At 42.0% G+C, this 19919-nt stretch overlaps 2 protein-coding genes across 3 annotated transcripts in view; both read left to right on the plus strand.

The window, feature by feature from the left end:
- The first annotated feature begins 404 nt into the window (after nt 1-404).
- Nucleotides 405-6637, plus strand: LOC142824849 (maestro heat-like repeat-containing protein family member 2B). The gene is made up of 6 exons (XM_075916637.1): nt 405-2355; nt 2693-2812; nt 3072-3194; nt 4350-4502; nt 6017-6139; nt 6554-6637. The coding sequence occupies exons 1-6, from the start codon at nt 2140-2142 to the stop codon at nt 6635-6637; spliced, it is 819 nt and encodes a 272-aa protein (XP_075772752.1). The 5' UTR covers nt 405-2139.
- A 98-nt stretch (nt 6638-6735) lies between these two features.
- LOC142824842 (maestro heat-like repeat-containing protein family member 2B) overlaps nt 6736-19919 on the plus strand; it is a 33155-nt gene continuing 19971 nt past the window's right edge. For both annotated transcript variants that reach the window (XR_012899410.1, XM_075916630.1), the window contains exons 1-7: nt 6736-7228; nt 7398-7493; nt 8342-8446; nt 13151-13274; nt 14666-14775; nt 16872-17024; nt 18260-18414. Coding sequence is in view for 1 of the 2 variants with exons in the window: in XM_075916630.1 (XP_075772745.1) it covers nt 7184-7228; nt 7398-7493; nt 8342-8446; nt 13151-13274; nt 14666-14775; nt 16872-17024; nt 18260-18414 (788 nt within the window). In the remaining variant the exon portion in view is untranslated. The remainder of the gene's footprint in view (nt 7229-7397; nt 7494-8341; nt 8447-13150; nt 13275-14665; nt 14776-16871; nt 17025-18259; nt 18415-19919) is intronic.

The raw sequence follows: 19919 nt of genomic DNA on the forward strand, positions 1-19919 counted from the left end.
TTCTGGTTTGATGGCTTTACAGGTCAAATTGAAGACATAAATTATGGTAACCAGCTGCCACTCACTCATTAGACCAAAGTGAAGTGCCTTTCAGAATATGCTATGAATGATGTCCTCACTATATTAAATGCTTTGTATGAGCAACACAATAACCAATGAATACATTTAAATATCATCACTGGGCATCCAACTTAATTCATGATTGACCCAAATAAGGCAATTCATGTGTAGCAGAGCTATTTTTTATGATTCTCTGAAAATACGTGCAGCTATCACCACGTCTCTTAGTTGCACTTGCTTCACATCTTAAAGAGTCTTCACAACTACAGCTCTTTGAAAAAACCTGAATTTTTAAAATTTCAACTACTTTGGGGGTTTTAAGAGGTTTTTTTTAAATTGTACAAATGTGCTTTTTCAAGTAGGTTAGAATGCACACTATTTTAAGTATCACCATAATGTTTTGCAAACTTTAAAAAGAACAGACATTTCTTTTCTGCACACTTTTTAAAAAGTTATGATTTGAGAGAATATGATGGCAGTCTGAAGAAAGAAAAAGACTGCATATATATATACAGTATATATATGTATGTTAATAACTGGTAGGTGCCACAGCAGCGCACAAGACAAAACTCATTCCGTTCATGGATCGGAAATCTCAGGGTGTGTCTAGACTACAGGGTTTTTTCGATAAAAGTGGCCTTTTCTTGAAAAACTTCCTCTGCATATAGACTGTCACTGCATTCTTTTGAAATTAAATTGAAAGAATGCAGCCGTTTTTTCGACCACGGTAAACCTCATTTTACAAGGAATAAGGCTTTTTTTTGAAAAGAGGTGTTATTGAATGCAAATGGGGCTTTTTCGAAAAAAGGCTTTATTGAATGCAAATGGAGTTTTTTCGAAAGAGAGCATCCAGATTGCCTGGGTGCTCTCTTTCAAAAAAACGGCTCGCTTTTTTGAAATAAGTGGTTGCAGTCTAGATGTTCTCTTTCGAAAGAGGCTTGCAGTCTAGACGTAGCCTTAGAGGGAATACTACTTCTGGATGTATACTGAAAATTTATGCTTTTGAGGTCTATGAGTTGAGGCTGGTCACCAGAAGGTGAAAAGCAACTTTGTCTGGCTATATGTAGACTGAGTAATTATTCACAATGGATGTTAATCGACTGAGAAAATTCTAATTAAGTGATTGCAAAGTCTCCAGAGGCGACTCTATCCAAGAAAACCAAACAATAGGGGATACCTGTTTACTAGTGAGATGCTTGAAACTATTTTGGGAGGTCCAGAGGTATCCTGTACCAGTTATCCTTCATCTAGGGAATAAGCTGCCAACTTGCTTGACTTAGGAGGATCACATTTGGTCTGGGTGCTTCAAGCTGGGAGAGCTATCCTTTGTGAGACAGAGGAATGTTTGGTTATCTAAGTTTAACCTTTAGGAAGTGTGTGGTGATTTTACTTTTACATAATCTTTGTTTACATTAATTCTGCTTGCTGCTTCTCAAATTTCCATTCTTTGTGAATGAAACTCTACTTATTTTCACTGTATATGCACCTAAGAGCGGTGTGTTAAATGGATCAGTGATGCTGAGGTGAAAATAGTAAGGTGGTAAGTAGTAAACCTGTGAATTCTGGGAGTGTCCAGTGGAACAGGGGCTGGACCTTCTGGGAATATGTAGAGGGTGTGATGATTGAAGCATGCCTATTGCTTATCTGCAGGACAGCAAAGCTGGGTCCGGGTGAGAAGGGTGTGCTTGCATTTCCTGTGTCTGGCAGAGTCAGGAGCTGACACCTGGCAGGCATAGAGAATGCTTCCTCATGCTAAGGGCAGGTGGTAGTGAGATACCTCACAACCCTGCATACCCGCAGAAAGTGTTATGAAGAGTCTGTAGCACTTCAGAGAAGGTGCTTGGCTCTTTGTTAATGATGGCCCATTGATCAAAGTTCACTAGACCTATCCTCTGTCTGCTATAAAATCAATGGTCAGATCTCATTCTCCAATTTGCTGTGCATCTGAGTTTGGAGACTGAGCAGAATCATAGGTGTGATGATTCTGAGCAGAATCATAAGGCAAAGGTTAAAGAACAACCGGCAGAGGAAGTCTGGGTTGTCAATGCTCATAGTTCTCAATAGGGAAATAATCTTCCTATGACACCTGAATATTGGAATGGTTACAACAGAGAACAAGGAAGGGAAAAAACTCTCAAGCCCCAACCAAAAATTCTTTCAATAAACCAGCTCTTGTTTTACACACAGTTCCTCAGAACATCTCTGGAGCAGATAAATGACAATGCCTGGAGCAGCCAGCTAAGCTTTGAGTTGAGCCAGCAGATGGCCGGCTATGCCAGCCCCTCCAAAGAGAAGGTTTGTTCTCTGTTAAGGTTTAGTTTCTAGTTAATTGCTCTTGGAATTCTTGTTGGAGGGCTGCATGAGACTTCTCTCTGCTTCATTGGTTTTTTTGTGTATAAAATTTGTGTTTGCTTGTTCCCTGCTCTTCCCCTGCTGGCATTTGCTTGGAGCAGCTATTGGTACTGAATTGTTCCCTAACTGGGTGGCGGAAGATGATGGGATGTGCCTGCAGCAGGGATGCTTGGTCTTGGCTCGGTTGTTTTTTCCTGTGTCAGTGTGTGTTGCTGGGTTGGTTCTATACTGACAAGCATGTGGTATTCTTGATATCTCAATGCTGGCCTCTTTCTTTCAGTGTTTCCTGTATAAGGCACTAGGAATTTGCTTGGCAGTTTGTCAGGACCCGGTCCATATTAAATCACAGATTCAGAAGTTTCTGAAGAAAACAGATTACATGGAAGTCCCTGATAGACTGGTAAGGACCCTGCCCCTCTCCCTACCTTATCATGTACCCTCTGAATGTCCCCTGGGCAACTCAGCTCTCAGTTTTCCCGGGACAGATGCCATTTTGCTTCATGTCCTCTTTGTTGCTATTTCACCCACCCTTTGCTCCCCCTCCCATGGGTCTCAGGCCTAATTGGCACTTTACACTACTTTGGGTGAAAGGAATTGACTTGTGGGGTCTATTGGGCACCTGGTCAGATTCACTAACCAATATTTTTCTTGAGTAACAGGGAGTCATTTCCATCCTTGCATTCTCTGCCGAGAGCCACTTGGACCTCATCTTGAACACACTTCAGGAGTTTGGGGCAGCAATGAACAAACTTACGATTTCTGGGTTTATTGGTTGCCTGAAGGTAAAGGAGCCAGGGGGTTCTCTCAAACTTCCTCTCCCTCTAAACTAGAGACAGTATCTCCTGCCCCCGGTAGAGTCTCATTGGTCAGCTAACCCTGTCCCCCAATGGATGTGCTCTGTGTGATGCTTACATTTAAGCAGAGAGGAGCACAGTCTGGATCCGTGGCTCTCTCAACTGATTTTTAGCATGTGATGTTTCATGGCTTGAATGCCTCTCCTATGCACAGTGTGTAGGAACTATACCAGTTAATTATATGGAAAAGTGTTGAATGTATTTGTAGCTGTTTTTTAAATCCAGGTTAGTAGCTGTAAAGGAGGAGGTGTTGCAAGCAACATGTGACTAACCAACCTGCTCTCTGGACAACTGTTATGGACCCTGTGCTCTAGAGCAGCGGTTCTAAAACTTTCCGCACTAATATACCCATTTTAGAAATCTGATTTGTCTAGTGTGCCCCAAGTTTCACCTCATTTTAAACCTTCTTTCTTAGAAAATCAGGCATAAAAATACAAAAAAGTGTCACAACACACTATTACTGAAAAATTGCTTAATTTCCCATTTTTATATGCCATACCAATTAAAATAAATTAATTTAAATATAAATATGTTCCTTACATTTCAATGTGCAGTATATAGAGCAGTGTAAATAGGTCATTGTGTGTATGAAATTTTAGTTTGTAACTTTGCTAGTGCTTTTTAGGTAGCCTGCTCTAAAACTAGGCAAATATCGAAATGATCTGATCTGTCCCCCTCGAAAACTTCTGCGTACCTTTGGTTGAGAACCATTTATCCAGAGGATAAAACAGCATATTAGGTCTCTTGGCCACCATTGCCAGATTTGCTGTTTACTCACTGTGCAGATCTAGGCATATCATTTAGCACCTAATTCTGTGCCTATCAGTGTCAATGACAAATCTCCCATTTATTTCACTGGGGTAGGGTCAAAACTTTGGGCTCTCTGTGTCAGAATTATCCAATCAGTATGTTTGAGACACCAATACCTCTGTGCCTCACGCAGTTATGGTTTGGCTTAAATACATTTTTCAAGTACAAGCTATTATCGCTGCCAAAAGCAATTCCTCAGTCAGCAACAGATCAGAATGTCAAGGCAAAATGAATCAGAAGTAATTGTCTCTTGTGACATTTCCAATTGTCCAGGACTACCATCATGGGAAAAGAGCCAAGACCCGCAGCACGCTGATGCTGACATACAGCAAAGTGGCTATGCATGCTCCAAAAGAGCAACTTCTGTCTCGGGTGGAGGCAGACATCACAGAGAACATCCTACACCATTATAGAACCGGTTGCCAAGTAAGAGTTTTTGCATAAGTGTTGGGGATATTACTCTGAAGTTAGATCAGTGCCTCCACTGGACCTGAGTTTACTAAGAGAGGGCTTATTTTTCTAAAAATCTCCTTTGAACAACCGTTTGTCATGTGCATCAAATCTAAAACCTTCATGGATGGAGTGTGAGCTGTAACAAATATCTTATTTGTTGCTGTTGTTTGTATTTTCTCTAGTTTTTCTGTGTTCTTCTGAAATTCTCTAGGTCACAGTTACATAGTATTTCAGATGCAGTCACACTCAGGCTGTGCAGTATAACACTCTAAGGCTATGTTTACACTGTGAACCTATTTCAGGGTATCAGAAGTATCCCGAAATAGCTATTCCGCATCTTTTGAGTGCGCCCGTTATTTTGAAATCTAACGGGCTCACTATCCCAACATCCCTGTGAACCTTGTTCCACGAGGGTTAAGGGACTTTTTGGAATAGTGCTTGTATTTAGTTTATTTGCTATCACTGTTTCTTGGACTATCTACTTCCCTTTCCCCATATCTGTCTTCCTATTTGTCTGCCTGCTCATTATTTCTGCTCCTTAGATATATGGCTGTCCACTTGCCAGCCCTGATTCTGGTCTCAGTGCATAGTTCTAATCTCTCCACATCACTTTGCCATTCCATTCTACTCTGTCTAAGGCTATGTCTAGGCTGCAGTACTTTTCCGGGATCCCAGAGGTATCCCAGAAAAGCAATACCGCATCCACTTTTTGGAAAAGTGGATGCGTTCTTTCACCATCCCTGTAAACCTTGATTTATGAGGAAGGAAGGGATGGCTTGAAAGAGCAGGTTTTTCCAAATTTCGAAAAAGCCTTTTTTGAAAGAAAAGCAGAGAAAGATTTATACTTTGCGTATCTTTTTCAGACTTTGCAGTCTAGACTTAGCCTAACTGAGACTCTCATTGTCAAAAAAAGTTGATCACAAATGAACCAAGTTGACATTTTCCAGTAGTTCACAAATACAAATATTAAGAACTATGGCCCCTGATATTGTCCACTGCAACACACCCAGACTGGGCACATTTCCTACTTTTTTGGAAGAGTCAGTAATAGTGATTTCTCTCTACTTCATGTTCATTAACCAGGATATTTGTAGAATGTGCATAATGTGGCACAATAGAAATTGCTAGTAGCGGTTTTACATTTTGTTTTTCAGGTGTTGGGGATCAATGTTGCGAACAAGTTAAATTCTAAATAATCTGCCCTCGTATCTTGTGCATTTACTAGGCACAAGTTTCTTGTTTAAATTGCATAAAATTTGTTTTCCCTCCCACATCAAGCAGGAGTCATGACTACTCTGTGTAAATGGACCTGGGTTTACTTGATCAACCTGGGCCTTTTCTTTTTCTGAGATGGGTGTAGAGCTGAGGTTCTCTGTCTTCTGGGGTCTGCAGACACTTCTCCTGAGACTAGATCTAATTTCTACTCTTCTGGAATCTGATTCTCTCAGTTTCTCACCCACATCCTCTTGTTTTTCCTGGAAATGTAGGACATGGACCTGAAATCAACCCTCATCCAGAATGCAACAGAGATTAGCTGTGCAGTTTTGAAGACTGGAGACTCCCAGGCATTTGAATTCTCTTACAAACTGGAGCTCCTTGATTACATGATGGTGAGTGATTAGGAACTTTGAAGCCTGAGCTACAAGGGATTTTGTTATTATGTAATGAGACTGATTGTCCGGGTAGATGTTATTCTTTCCATTGGCTGTAGCTATACTACTGCAGTGTCATGATTTACCTGCCTGGCACCCAGAATGCTGGGTCCACTGTGCTTGGCCGGGATGCTGGCATATTGTGGGCTGTAACTGGAAGGAATGGATAGTGTCTGATGAGTTACCAGGATACAGCTTGCTGACCTGTGTATAGCAGATGTCTCTACGGTCCATTTCTGAGGCAGAGAGCCACTGAAACAGTGTCTGTTTCTTACAGGTCTGGTATAAAGGCCTGTTTCAGAAGGTGAGGGGGAGGCTTCTCTGCCTTTCAAACCCACTTCCTATTTTTATGTCTCTGTTCATGCATTTCAGGACTTCATTAAAAAGGAACCATTGGATTCCCTGGTGTCTCCAGTTCGTTACGAGGCAATGTTTGCGATTGGACAACTGTGGTAGGATATTCTATGCCATATTTCTTGGCACTGTGATGTCTTCTCATTTGTTAATTCATGAGTGTCGGGTTGGGAGCAGGCTGATGCTCACATGGTGTTTTTGTTTTGAGGGTTTGAATGCGTCATGTCTGTTTGGAGATTTGTGCTTGAAAGGCACAAGAGTGGAGGTTGTGGGGCATGCCATACTACGGAGAAGAGTTCAGGTGGGGATGGAGGTGTCTGGCTAGCTGGCAGGGGGAAGGAAGCTGGTGGATTCCTCTAAAAAGGGAATTGAAGTTTTAGCTTTACTTCTAGATGAGCAAATAATTAACAGAGGTACAAAGAGGTGCACAGCTGCAAAGTGAAGGGCTGTTTGCATTTGGGGTTCTAGATTGGGATAATCTTTATTCATTTAACCCATGTTTTACTTGGCTATGGTATTGAATCTAACACGTGACTTCTCTTTCTGTCTTCTGACAGCAAACTCAAACCATCTCTGACCCTGGAGGAAAACCGTGAGATCCTTGATCTGTGTTTTAAAAGTGTATTTCCCCTTCCTCCCTTGGAGAAGATGAAAGAGGAAGGCAAGAAACTAGAGGATACTCTGCACATAGAGGTATATGACACCAATTCCCCTCTGGCAGACTCCACTGAGATCTCTGCCCAGCAAGCACTGGGTGATAGCAGCCACACATGGCCTCCCTGCAAAGTCATGGCTAACTTCACCTCCACCTCCTGCAGAAATTATCTGGTGTTGAGCCTCACTCCTTCTCTTCTGGTTTCAGTTGATGTATGAGTGCTCCTTCGAAGCCCTTAGTGAGCTAATGAAGATCCTGCTTGAGGAAGAACCAACCCCAGACTGGTTCCAGGAAATGTTTCATGTGAGTAGCCCATAGGACCAGGGTGATAATTGTTTCTTGTGTTATAGCAGGGATGATGCTCAAGCTTCTGTTGTGGAGGAATTTTCCGCAGCGGGTGAATTTTAGGGAGAAAGCATCAATTTTTTCCTGAAGTAAGTGGGAATGTGTCCCATTGAAATCCATGGGAGCTGTTCCATTTTATGCCAGTGGTGGACTGAGATCTAGTTTTTCCAGTATAGTTAACACTACATGGACAGGAAAGAAAATCATCAGTGCAGTAACCAAATTCAAGAGGACCAGTGAGAACTGGTCACCTCTTGTAAAAGGAATGAATTAGTATTGAGTTAAGCTCTGTGTATGGAAACTCATTCACCAAAGACTTCCTGCTCTTCAGACATAAACAGAATAGTTTGAAGAGCTGAGGGGAGGGGAGTTAGGTGCAACGTTGGTATGAAAATAAAGTTATAAAAGGAGCTGGGCTGGGGAGACTTCTCTGCTCCTCTCTGTCATTTGCCACTCAGCATGGGAGAAGCTGTCCAGGAAAGAGAACACAGCACCGGACCCCAAACTGCATGCAATGTGCTAGACAGCTGCCATCAGACAGTCTACAGAAGCCCTCACATACACAGAGCCAGACTCATCTCTCATGTAACTCCTTTGGCTTTGATGGAGTTACGTACACCAGAGGTGAATCTGGTCCCTGGGACTTGTATATACAAGGGTCTCTTTTTGGAGACATATAAATCTTTTGCTATATGGAAGTTAAATGCTTTGGAGAGGGATTTTAGTGACAATCAAACCTATTTAAAAGAAACGTTTGGAAGGGTTTTTTGGTACTAACTTTGTCCATTCTCCTGCTTTGCCAACAGCTACTAGAGACCTGGCTCAGTTCAGAGAAGGAGTGGGAGAGAGAAAGGGCCTTGCAGGCCAGTGTCTGGCTGCTAACTGCCTATCAGGAGATAGTTAATAGCACAGTGAGTATAGTTCTACTCTTCCTTGAGCTGACTTTCCCACTTAAATCAAATCTGACATTCAACGTGAATGCATGAGAAATTCTACTAGGCCTGCAGCTGGGGCCTCAAAGTGACTAAGATCCCTCTGCTTCCATAAGAGAAAGGTTTCCATAAGAGTGCTGTGACAGCACTCAGGCCAGACTGTAAGAAACAGGGCAGGCAGTTCCCCAGACGAGTGATTTTATAATTAGATTCACCAAACCAGTAAGAAAAGAGCTTCTACTCTGGTTAACAAAATACCAAACAATAGTACCCTTTAGGCATTCCAGATCTTGGTTCCCATCTAGACAACTAAGTCTAATATAATCACCAATCACAAAGGACTAGACACTTATCCTTAGGTTAATATGAATCACAGGTCTTCCCTAAATATCAGCCAATCCTTAATAACCGAATATCAGATTTGTTGTTAAAAGGAAAAAGAAGAGAGTTACAAATGGTTAAGTGATAGATATTTGTTAAAATGACTTTCACTTTTCATAGTTCAGGATCACAACCATGGTGGAATAAACGGCTGGCTTGTAAAAGTCTCTCTGGAATCATGCTAACCGGTCAACATCCAAAGCCAGTTTAGATGCAAAGGCTGTTAGTTTTTCCATGCATTTCCCAGACTATTCCAAATAATTATTTGGAAGATCTATGTCCTATGGCTTACACGTCCCCTGTTCAAAGTTTAAGCAGACTGGAGAGAGAAGATCAGTCCCATAACTTGTCTTTTATAGCTATTCTAGCCGGTTGGCAAGCCTCCTCACAGAAATTGTCTAAGCAGGATCTCTCCCTGAGAAAGAATAGGTCATGCAGATCTCCTGTCGTGCTTTGTTTTGAAGTTAATTTTCTATTTCCTATGCATACACTGGTAAATGGGTGATACCGTCTGCTTTGTCAACAAAACCCTGTAGTCTAGACACAACCCTACATGCAATAACACCTTCTGTCGACAGAAATCTGTCGACAGAAGGTGTTATGCCTCGTAAAATGAGGTTTACCAGCGTCGACAAAACTGCTGAGTTCTGTCGACGTTATGTCGACAGAACTCAGCGGTAGTGTAGACGCAGGTATAGTTTTGTCGACAAAACTCAGTAGTCTAGACACACCCTTTGAAATAACATATAAGTGACTTGTCTTGATACAATTGCAGTGCCGCTTGTTAAGTTATTGTGGGTCACACATAGGTTGGCTGTGTCAGTGTCATAGATGCCTTCTTATACTCTCAGGCTGTTAAAGTTGAATTTCTATTTCTATTTAATCAGATAAGAACATAAAACATGAATGGCCATTCTGGATCCCCCAGACAAATGGTTCATGTATCCTGTCTTCTGGCAGTGGTGGGTGTTATATGCATCAGAGGGAACAAACAGAACAAGGCAATTGTTGAGTGATCTCTCCCCTGTTGTCCAGTCCCAGCCCCAGGCAGTCAGAGATATAGGGACACCCATATCATGCATCTCTGATCATCTTATATGGCTCTATCATACCCCCCTGTAAGCATCTCTTTTCTAAGATGAATGGTCCCAGTCCTTTTAACTTCTCCTTGTACGAGTTATCCCATATCCCACATCATTTTTGTTGCTTTTCTCTGAACTTTTTCCAATTATAACCTAACTTTATATAAGTTGGAGGACTACAATTGCTTGCAGTATTCAAGGTGTGGGTGTACCATGGATTTGAAACAGTGGCATGATAAGAACATAAGAACATAAGAACATAAAAACGGCCGTACTGGGTCAGACCAAAGGTCCATCTAGCCCAGTATCCTGACTACCGACAGTGGCCAGCACCAGGTGCCCCAGAGAGGGTGGACCGAAGACAGTGATCAAGCGATTTGTCTCCTGCCATCCCTCTCCAGCCTCTGACAAACAGAGGCCAAGGACACCATTTTATCCCTTGGCTAATAGCCTTTCATGCACCTAGCCTCCATGAAATTATCTAGCTTCTCTTTAAACTCTATTATAGTCCTAGCCTTCACAGCCTGATCTGGCAAGGAGTTCCACAGGTTGACTACACGCTGTGTGAAGAAGAACTTCTTTTATTAGTTTTAAACCTGCTACCCATTAATTTCATTTGGTGTCCTCTAGTTCTTCTATTTAGGGAACTAATAAATAACTTTTCTTTATCGGCCCTCTCTACACCACTCATGATTTTATAGACCTCTATCATATCCCCCCTCAGTCTCCTCTTTTCTAAACTGAAAAGTCCCAGTCGCTTTAACCTCTCCTCATATGGGACCCGTTCCAAACCCCTAATCATTTTAGTTGCCCTTTTCTGAACCCTTTCCAAGGCCAAAATATCTTTTTTGAGGTGAGGAGACCACATCTGTACACAGTATTCAAGATGTGGGCGTACCATAGTTTTATACAGGGGTAGTAAGATATTCTGGGTCTTATTTTCTATCCCTTTCTTAATAATTCCCAGCATTCTATTTTCCTTTTTGACCGCTGCTGCACACTGCGTGGAAGTTTTCAGAGAACTGTCCACAATAACTCCAAGATCCCTTTCCTGATTTGTCGTAGCCAAATTAGCCCCCATCATACTGTATGTATAGTTGGGGTTATTTTTCCCGATGTGCATTACTTTACATTTATCCACATTAAATTTCATTTGCCATTTTGTTGCCCAATCACTCAGTTTGGTGAGATCTTTTTGGAGTCCCTCACAGTCTGCTTCTGTCTTGACTATCCTAAACAGTTTTGTATCATCTGCAAACTTTACCACCTCACTGCTTACCCCTTTCTCCAGATCATTTATAAATAAGTTGAAAAGGATTGGTCCCAGGACTGACCTTTGGGGTACACCACTAGTTACCCCTGTCCAATCTGAAAATTTACCATTTATTCCTACCCTTTGTTTCCTGTCATTTAACCAGTTCGCAATCCAAGAAAGGACCTTCCCTCTTATCCCTTGGCCATGTAATTTACACAAGAGCCTTTGGTGAGGGACCTTGTCAAAGGCTTTCTGAAAATCCAAGTATACTATATCTACTGGATCCCCCTTGTCTGCATGTTTGTTGACCCCTTCAAAGAACTCTAACAGATTAGTAAGACAGGATTTCCTTTTACAGAAACCATGTTGACTTTTGTCCAATAAATTATGCTCTTCTACATGCTTCACAATTTTATTCTTTACTATTGTTTCTACTAATTTGCCCGGTACTGAAGTTAGACTTACCGGTCTGTAATTTCCAGGATCGCCTCTAGAGCCCTTTTTAAATATTGGTGTCACGTTAGCTACCTTCCAGTCATTAGGTACGGAAGCCGATTTAAAGGATAGGTTACAAACTACAGATAATAGCTCACCAATTTCCCATTTGAGTTCTTTTAGAACCCTTGGATGAATGCCATCTGGTCCCGGAGATTTGTTAACATTAAGTTTTTCTATTTGTTCCAAAACCTCCTCTAAAGACACTTCAATCCGGGACAGTTCCTCAGATTCATCACCCACAAAGGACGGTGCAGATTCAGGAATCTCCCCAACGTCCTCAGCCGTGAAGACTGAAGCAAAGAAATCATTTAGTTTCTTCGCAATGGCTTTATCGTCCTTGATTGCTTCTTTTATAGCTCAATCATCTAGGGGACCCTCAGTTTTTTTAGCAGGCTTCCTGCTTCTAATGTACTTAAAAAACATTTTGTTATTTCTTTTTGAGTTTTTGGCTAGCTGTTCCTCAAAATCTTTTTTTGCTTTTCTTATTACATTTTTACACTTGATTTGACAGTGTTTATGTTCCTTTCTATTTATCTCACTAGGACTGGACTTCCACTTATGAAAAGATACCTTTTTGTCCCTCACTGCTTCTTTTACATGGTGGTTAAGCCGCGGTGACTCTTTTTTAGGTCTCTTGCTATGTTTTTTAATTTGGGGTATACATTTAAGTTGGGCCCCTGTTATGGTGTCTTTAAAAAGTTTTCATGCAGCTTTCAGGGACTTTGCTCTAGTCACTGTGCCTTTTAATTTCTGTTTCACTAACCTCCTCATTTTTGTGTAATTCCCCTTTTTGAAATTAAATGCCAGGGTGCTGGACTGCTGAGGTGTTCTTCCCACCACAGGAATGTTGAATGTTATTATATTATGGTCACTATTCCCAAGCGGTCCGGTAACGGTTATATCCTGGACCTGATCCTGCACTCCACTCAGGACTAAATCGAGAATTGCCTCTCCCCTTGTGGGTTCCAAGAAGCAGTCATTTAAGCCATTGAGAAATTTTATCTCTGCTTCTCTTCCTGAGGTGACATGTATCCAGTCAATATGGCGGTAATTAAAATCCCCCATTATTATAGAGTTCTTTATTTTGGTAGCCTCTCTAATCTCCCTCAGCATTTCAATGTCAGTATCGCTGTCCTGGTCAGGTGGTCGGTAATATATCCCTACTGCTAATTTCTTATTATTTATCATATTATTATTCATCCCTTTTCCTAGTGGTTCCTAACATACCATTAGCATTTTTAACTGCAGCTGCGTGTTGAACAGATGTTTTTAGAGGACTATCCACAATGACTCTGAGATTTTTCTTGAGTGCTACAGCTAATTTAGACCCCATCAATTTGCATGTACAATAAGGATTATGTTTTCCAATGTGCCGTACCCAGGTACAGTAATGGAGTTCACAATAAGGAAGGCAAATAATGTCCAGTATAGCCGGAGAACTTTCATTCTTCATTCTTTTTAAATTAGCCTCAGGAAACTTTTCATCAGTTTGGATATCTGATTGGGCTATTAGCACCATATACCTGTGCTTCAGTAACAACATCGCGTCAGTTGGTGGTTGACTGTATCAACTGTCTTCTCAATATACAAGGTGAGGAGACCATGAGCAGGTGTAAGTAACCCTTCACTTTCTTTCATTGTTGTAATGACCCTTTTTTCCATCTGTAATTCTTTCTGTCTTGTTAGCGACACTTATATAACAGAATAATTGGGGCCTTGTAAGTACATTGCTGGAAGAGAACTGCACAAATAATAAATAATCTGCAAATATTAGAGGGTGGGCAAAATATAGCACACAGGCCAGATCTGCCCTTCTCCCCAGAATTTCTGTCTGGAGCACTCAGCTGATTAGCAAGCATGCCAGCAGCATGTGTTCAGCTGCCCCTCTCCGACTTGCTCCATCCTATCTGCTGCTAGTGATGTGTGGAGGGGAGGTGAGCAGGGAGGCGTGCAGAAGTCAGGGTGACCCCTTTGCCCCTGTCATCATCTCTGCAGAGCAGAGTTTGGGGAGAGGGACACATACAATAGTGCTGCTCCAGGTGAGTAACGGAGTGCCTATCTAAAGAGGCAGTGCACTGTTTCTAAGATTTCTCTGGCAGCCAGCATGTCCCTCTCTCTCTCTCTCTCTCTCACATACACACACACACACACACACATTGTCTCACACACACTCTCTCCCCCGCCATATGCCCATATGCCCCCCCTCTGCAGAGTAGGGTGGGGAGAGGGAGATGACAGAGCAGGACAGCTTTCCTTTAAAGAGACAGTTCATGATTTAGAAGTGAGCGAAGAGCCTGGGTTTCCTACCTAAGCTTTTGGTCAGCCCCATCTCTTTTACAATGAGAGTTCAGTGGAGGAATTCTCCTCCAAATCAGAACCTCAGATCAATCTACATGAGTTCTGCTTGACTATGAGATTAGATTTAAATACTGAGAGCAGAGTGGCTACTGAAACCAGATATACAGAGAAAAAGGCTCCACACAGAATACAGTGCCTGTTTAACCCTGTATGAATCAGAATGAATCACATGCCATTACTGTTAACTTTCAGACATAGGGGCTACGTCTAGACTACATCCCTTTTTCGGAGGGATAAGGGATCTTTCGGAAAAGGCTTAATTTTCCGCAAGATCAGCATCTAGACTGGCGCTTTTCTCCGGCAAAGCTCCGTGCCGAAAAAAGCTGCAGCCATTTTTATGCTAATGAAGCGGGGGAGATTTAAATCCCCGCTTCATTAGGAATTGCGATACATCTAATTTACATCCCTTTTCCGAAAAAGGGATGTAGTCTAGACATAGCCTGACGGTAAAATTCTGACTCCATTAAAGTCAACAAGAATTTCGTCATTGGCTTTAGTGGGGCCAAAATTTCACACACAGCTGGTAATAACATACCCCATAGATCCTCCTGTATGATTATCTATGGATCAGAGGTTCAGTTTTATTAAATGTTGCCATACTTTTTCTCCTTTTCTCTATCCTAGGTCAGTGCACAAACCTGGGATCAGCAGACGAGGAGCTGAGATGTCTCCGTGAGGCACTAACAACTCCAGACCCTGAGGCTCTGTTTCAAACCTCTTGCAAAATGGCTAAGGTAACAGACACTAGGTGACTGTCCTAATGGTTGTGCACCATTCATTTTCCCTTGTCCAGAGGACTGGAAAAGGGCAAATATAGTGCCCATCTATAAAAAGGGAAATAAGAACAACCCAGGAAACTACAGACCAGTTAGTTTAACTTCTGTGCCTGGGAAGATAATGGAGCAAGTAATTAAGGAAATCGTCTGTAAACACTTGGAAAGTGGCAAGGTGCTAGGGAACAGCCAGCCTGGATTTGTAAAGAACAAATCATGTCAAACCAATCTGATAGTTTTCTTTGATAGGCTAACGAGTCTTGTGGATAAGGGAGAAGTGGTGGATGTGGTATACCTAGACTTTAGTAAGGCATTTGATACAGTCTCGCATGATATTCTTATCAATAAACTAGGTAAATACAACTTAGATGGGGCTACTATAAGGTGGGTGCATAACTGGCTGGATAACCATACTCAGAGAGTAGTTATTAATGGTTCACAATCCTGCTGGAAAGGCATAACAAGTGGGGTTCCACAGGGGTCTGTTTTGGGACTGGCTTTGTTCAATATCTTCATCAACGATTTAGATATTGGTATAGAAAGTACGCTTATTAAGTTTGCAGACGATACCAAGCTGGGAGGGGTTGCGACTAATCTGCAGGATAGGGTCATAATTCAAAATGACTTGGACAAATTGGAGAAATGGTCTGAGGTAAATATGATGAAGTTTAAGACAAATGCCAAGTTCTCCACTTAGGAAGGAACAATCAGATTCATACATACAGAATGGGAAGCGACTGTCTGGGAAGGAGTACGGCAGAAAGGTATCTAGGGGTTATAGTGGACCACAAGTTGAATATGAGTCAGCAGTGTGATGCCGTTGCAAAGAAAGCAAACATGATTCTGGGATGCATTAACAGGGGTGTTGTGAGCAAGACATGAGAAGTCATTCTTCCGCTCTACTCTGCACTGGTTAGGCCTCAATTGGAGTATTGTGTTCAGTTCTGAGCACCGCATTTCAAGAAAGATGTGGAGAAATTGTAGAGGGTCCAGAGAAGAGCAACGAGAATGATTAAAGGTCTAGAGAACATGACCTATGAGGGAAGGCTGAAGGAATTAGGTTTGTTTAGTTTAGAAAAGAGAAGATCGAGGGGGATAGCAGTTTTCAGATATCTAAAAGGGTGCCATAAGGAGGAGGGAGAAAACTTGTTCATCTTGGCCTATGGGGATAGAACAAGAAGCAATGGGCTTAAACTGCAGCAAGGGAGGTTTAGATTGGACATTAGGAAAAAGTTCCTAATTGTCAGGGTAGTCAAACACTGGAATAAATTGCCCAGGGAGGTTGTGGAATCTCCATCTCTGGAGATATTTAGGAGTAGGTTAGATAAATGTCTATCAGGGATGGTTTAGACAGTATTTGGTCCTGCCATGAGGGCAGGGGATTGGACTCGATGACCTCTCAAGGTCCCTTCCAGTCCTAGTATTCTATGATTCTATGATTGTTTTATGCTTTTGTGATGTCTTTCCACACTTGGAGCGAGCTATGGGAGTGAGGCATTCGTGGGTAATCAGTAACATGCTTTTCATAGATATATGCTATGAATGCCATGTAAAAAACAGATTCCAGACAGTTGCATGAACATGCCCATGCATGTGCGCGCGCACATCCATCCATCCATCCATCCATCCATCCATCCATCCAGGGGGAAAATATGTGAGCGGGACATCAAGCTGAGAAACCAGTCTTGTCACCTTGTGTGTTTACCTGAACCTATATTTGTGTGCATGCATCTCTTTGCATATTTTTATATTTTGTGAAAAGATGTCATGTACATCATAGAATATAAACTGGAAATTTACATCCTGTTTGTCCCATACAATGTTGTGCTAACTGTATAACCTAAGATCTAACCTGATATTATTAGTGTAGAATAGAGATGTGGTAGCTAGAAAGATTACAGAGAAAATTTTAATTGCAACTGCCTTGCCAGATATGAGCCCAATTAGCAATTTGCTGATGAATACATTATTTTCCTATACAGCTCTTAGGCCTCCTTTCTTAAAAGTACTGGAGCCGACTATCATTGCAATCTTTCCTGTTTTTGATCTGTCCACAGGTGGTTAGTAAGTACTTTCCCTCTGACCAAGCCACAGATTTTATTGAGGCCATACTGGATGGTATGCTGTCTGCTAGCCCCTCCTGTGCCACAGCAGCCGGTCTGTGGATGAAAATCATCCTGAAGGAGTGTGGAAGTGCCATGCTGGATGAGGTAAAATAGAAGCTGGAGAGGTTTTTCTGGCTAACCTGCAGGCTTTCAGGTTTTTGCCATCATTTGCAGTGAATACAAGTCTTGCTGTTTCTCCCCCTGGGATTGGAAGGTAATTCCATCTGTGTTCCTATCCTGAGTCAGGCAATGAGGGAATCAACAGCAGAAGACAGAGATAATCTAACGATACATCTGCACTAGCTCGTTAGTTCGAGCTGGGTAGGGTAATGAGGGCAAGCGGAGTTGCAAATGAAGCCCGAGATTTAAATATCCCGGGCTTCCTTTGCATGTTCCCTGGCGCCACCATTTTTAAATCCCCCTTAGTCCGAACTCCATGCCCGCAGCTACATGCGGCATGGACTAGGTAGTTCAAATTAAAGATCCTAATTCGAACTACCGTTACCCCTCATGGAATTAGGATCTTTAATTAGAACTACCTACTCCATGCCTTGTGTAGCCGCAGGCACTGTGTTCGGATTAAGGGGGATTTTAAAATGGCAGCACCCGGGAACATGCAAACGAAGCCCGGGATATTTAAATCCTGGGCTTCATTTGCAACTCTGCTTGCCCTCATTACCCTACCTAGCTCGAACTAACAAGCTAGTGTAGCCGTACCCCAAGTGAAAAGGAAGATGCTTGATTATTTGTCTATCTTGTTGTCACAGTTTCCAGCCATGAAAGGCTTGGAAAAATTAGACTCCGAGTAAAATGCAAAAAGAGAATATCCGGCCCCAAGAGACAAGCTAAGTGAACAACATCTTAGGGCCTCAGATAATGAGGGGTCTCTAAAAATACCCCAAAATTGCTAGTTTTTACTTGCCTCTTTGCCTATGTACAGATAGATAGATAGATAGATAGATAGATAGATAGATAGATAGATAGATAGATAGATAGATAGATAGATAGATAGATAGATAGATAACTTTATTATTTCTATTTTCATTGTCATTTCTGTTAGAATAATACATGTTGTTTTGGAAATGCAGTGAGGCCTCTTTAACTTGACATAGCTTAGGGCCTCAGCATGTTTTAACCCGGTGTTACAGCCAGGTATGGGCAGTGATATGTATAATTTTTGTGGGTTAAATCTATGCAGCCATGTCTAAATACTTGTTTTTTGAAGGGAGGATTTTCTACAAGAACAGCAAATTGCTAAACGACTAAATAAACGTTTTGGTTCTGCAGAATGAATGGAGAGAATGGAAAAAGGACATTTTTTCTGGTTTTATTCTGTCCAGGTGCCAGATATCCTGAGTATAATATATATACATATGCCTACCATCGAGCAGGGTAGCTTGAGGCAGTTCCTGGTGGAGTCAGTGTCCATTCTTGCTCACCATCACCTAGAGGCAGTGATCTTCAGCCTCCTCATCAAACATCTGCCGATGGACAGGTATATACTGCTCCTTACAGTGTTCATTTTGGTAACCATGGATCCCACGGCTTCACTGGAAGATGTAAGGCTTCATTTAAGCCACAGACAGTTTGAGATCATTCCTAAAGGTTAATAGCTTGGGTCTTTCTGCAGAAAGGTCCAAGACCATGTCAAGGTGGGTGCAGGGAGAAATTAAGTGTCATTCTGTTTCCATTAATTAATAGTTGCTTTGGCATCCTAAAGACTTCCCTTTACTGGCATCACTGGAGTGGATTTTTGCCTCTCCAGACCCCTGAACTAACATCACCCTGGAAATTGCCAGTGACTGTTCATTTTCTGGTAGCATGAAAGCTTCAAATCCAAATTCCTGGCTGATTAGCAAGGATAGGGCACCAGGCTTTTGGTATCAGCAAGGGCATGGCTGCTGGAATGGAGTTGTCATTCTTGGTACTTAAAGACAGGGCGGTAAGCATATCTATCATTTCATTCAAACATCCCTAGCTGAATTATCAGTCATCAGTGCTGGAATCTAAGAACATAAGAACGGCTGTAGTGGGTCAGACCAAATGTCCATCTAGCCCAGGATCCTGTCTTCAGACAGTGGCCAATGCCAGGTGCCCCATAGGGAGTGAACAGAACATGCCCATTCTGGCAAATAGAGGCCAGGGAATGCCATTTGTGAAGAGGTCATGGGCTAGCCACAAATATTTGTTCTCATAGTTGTACATCCAGTTAGTAGGAAGATCATTTTTCTTTCTTCAACTTGTCTCCCAGGCCCTGATCTTTGGGCATCATATGCTCATGATTCCATATCTACTGAGAAGTAGGAAAACAGGAACTGTGATTAGAGCTCTGTGTCCTTTCCTTCTGAAGTCTAGCATTAATGGTTATGGTGCAGTAAGACTAGGGTTGTGTCTATACAGCACCCTAAACTTGAAATAAGATGCACAATTTGCACTCCGCAAATTGCGTATCATATTTTGCATAGCCTATTTTGAAATGTGGCGCTTCTACACAGCACCAAATGTCGAAATAATGTGCTATTTCAAGCCATCCCTTATCCCTCATGCAACAAAGTTTCTTGGGATGGCAAAATAGTGTGCCCATTATTTTGAAAAATATTTCAAAATAACGGGCTGCTTGTGTAAATGTGGGGTAGCTATTTCGGGATACCTCCAGGATCCCAAAACAGTCATGCACTGTAGAAATGTAACCTGAAATGTAACTTAACTTAGTTCTGTAACTAGAAACTCAATATGTAAAACATGAGGACCATATAAGGAGGACAGCACTCTGAACTTGCTCATCATAGGGAGGGCTTGACAAATAATACAATCTACTCACCCATGGCGTGTAGATTGTAACCTGGAAGAGCCAGGTTCGGGCGACCTGTGCATGCGCAGAACGATCTGTGCATGCACAGATCGCCGGACAGCGCGGTTGGTGAGCCCTGATCATAGTCAAGGAGAAAATTTGTTCTTTACTTGAATATGATGCATATAGTCAGAGCCACAAAAGTCTCC

This window comes from Pelodiscus sinensis, unplaced genomic scaffold (assembly GCF_049634645.1).
Source record: "Pelodiscus sinensis isolate JC-2024 unplaced genomic scaffold, ASM4963464v1 ctg44, whole genome shotgun sequence".
NCBI classification, from domain to species: Eukaryota; Metazoa; Chordata; order Testudines; family Trionychidae; genus Pelodiscus; species Pelodiscus sinensis.

Coding starts and splice junctions, on each gene's coding strand:
- LOC142824849 (XM_075916637.1), top strand. CDS start 2,140: ATGACACCTGAATATTGGAATGGTTACAACAGAGAACAAGGAAGGGAA. Junction 2,813..3,071: donor TGGAAGTCCCTGATAGACTG/GTAAGGACCCTG, acceptor CTTGAGTAACAG/GGAGTCATTTCCATCCTTGC. Junction 3,195..4,349: donor GGTTTATTGGTTGCCTGAAG/GTAAAGGAGCCA, acceptor CCAATTGTCCAG/GACTACCATCATGGGAAAAG.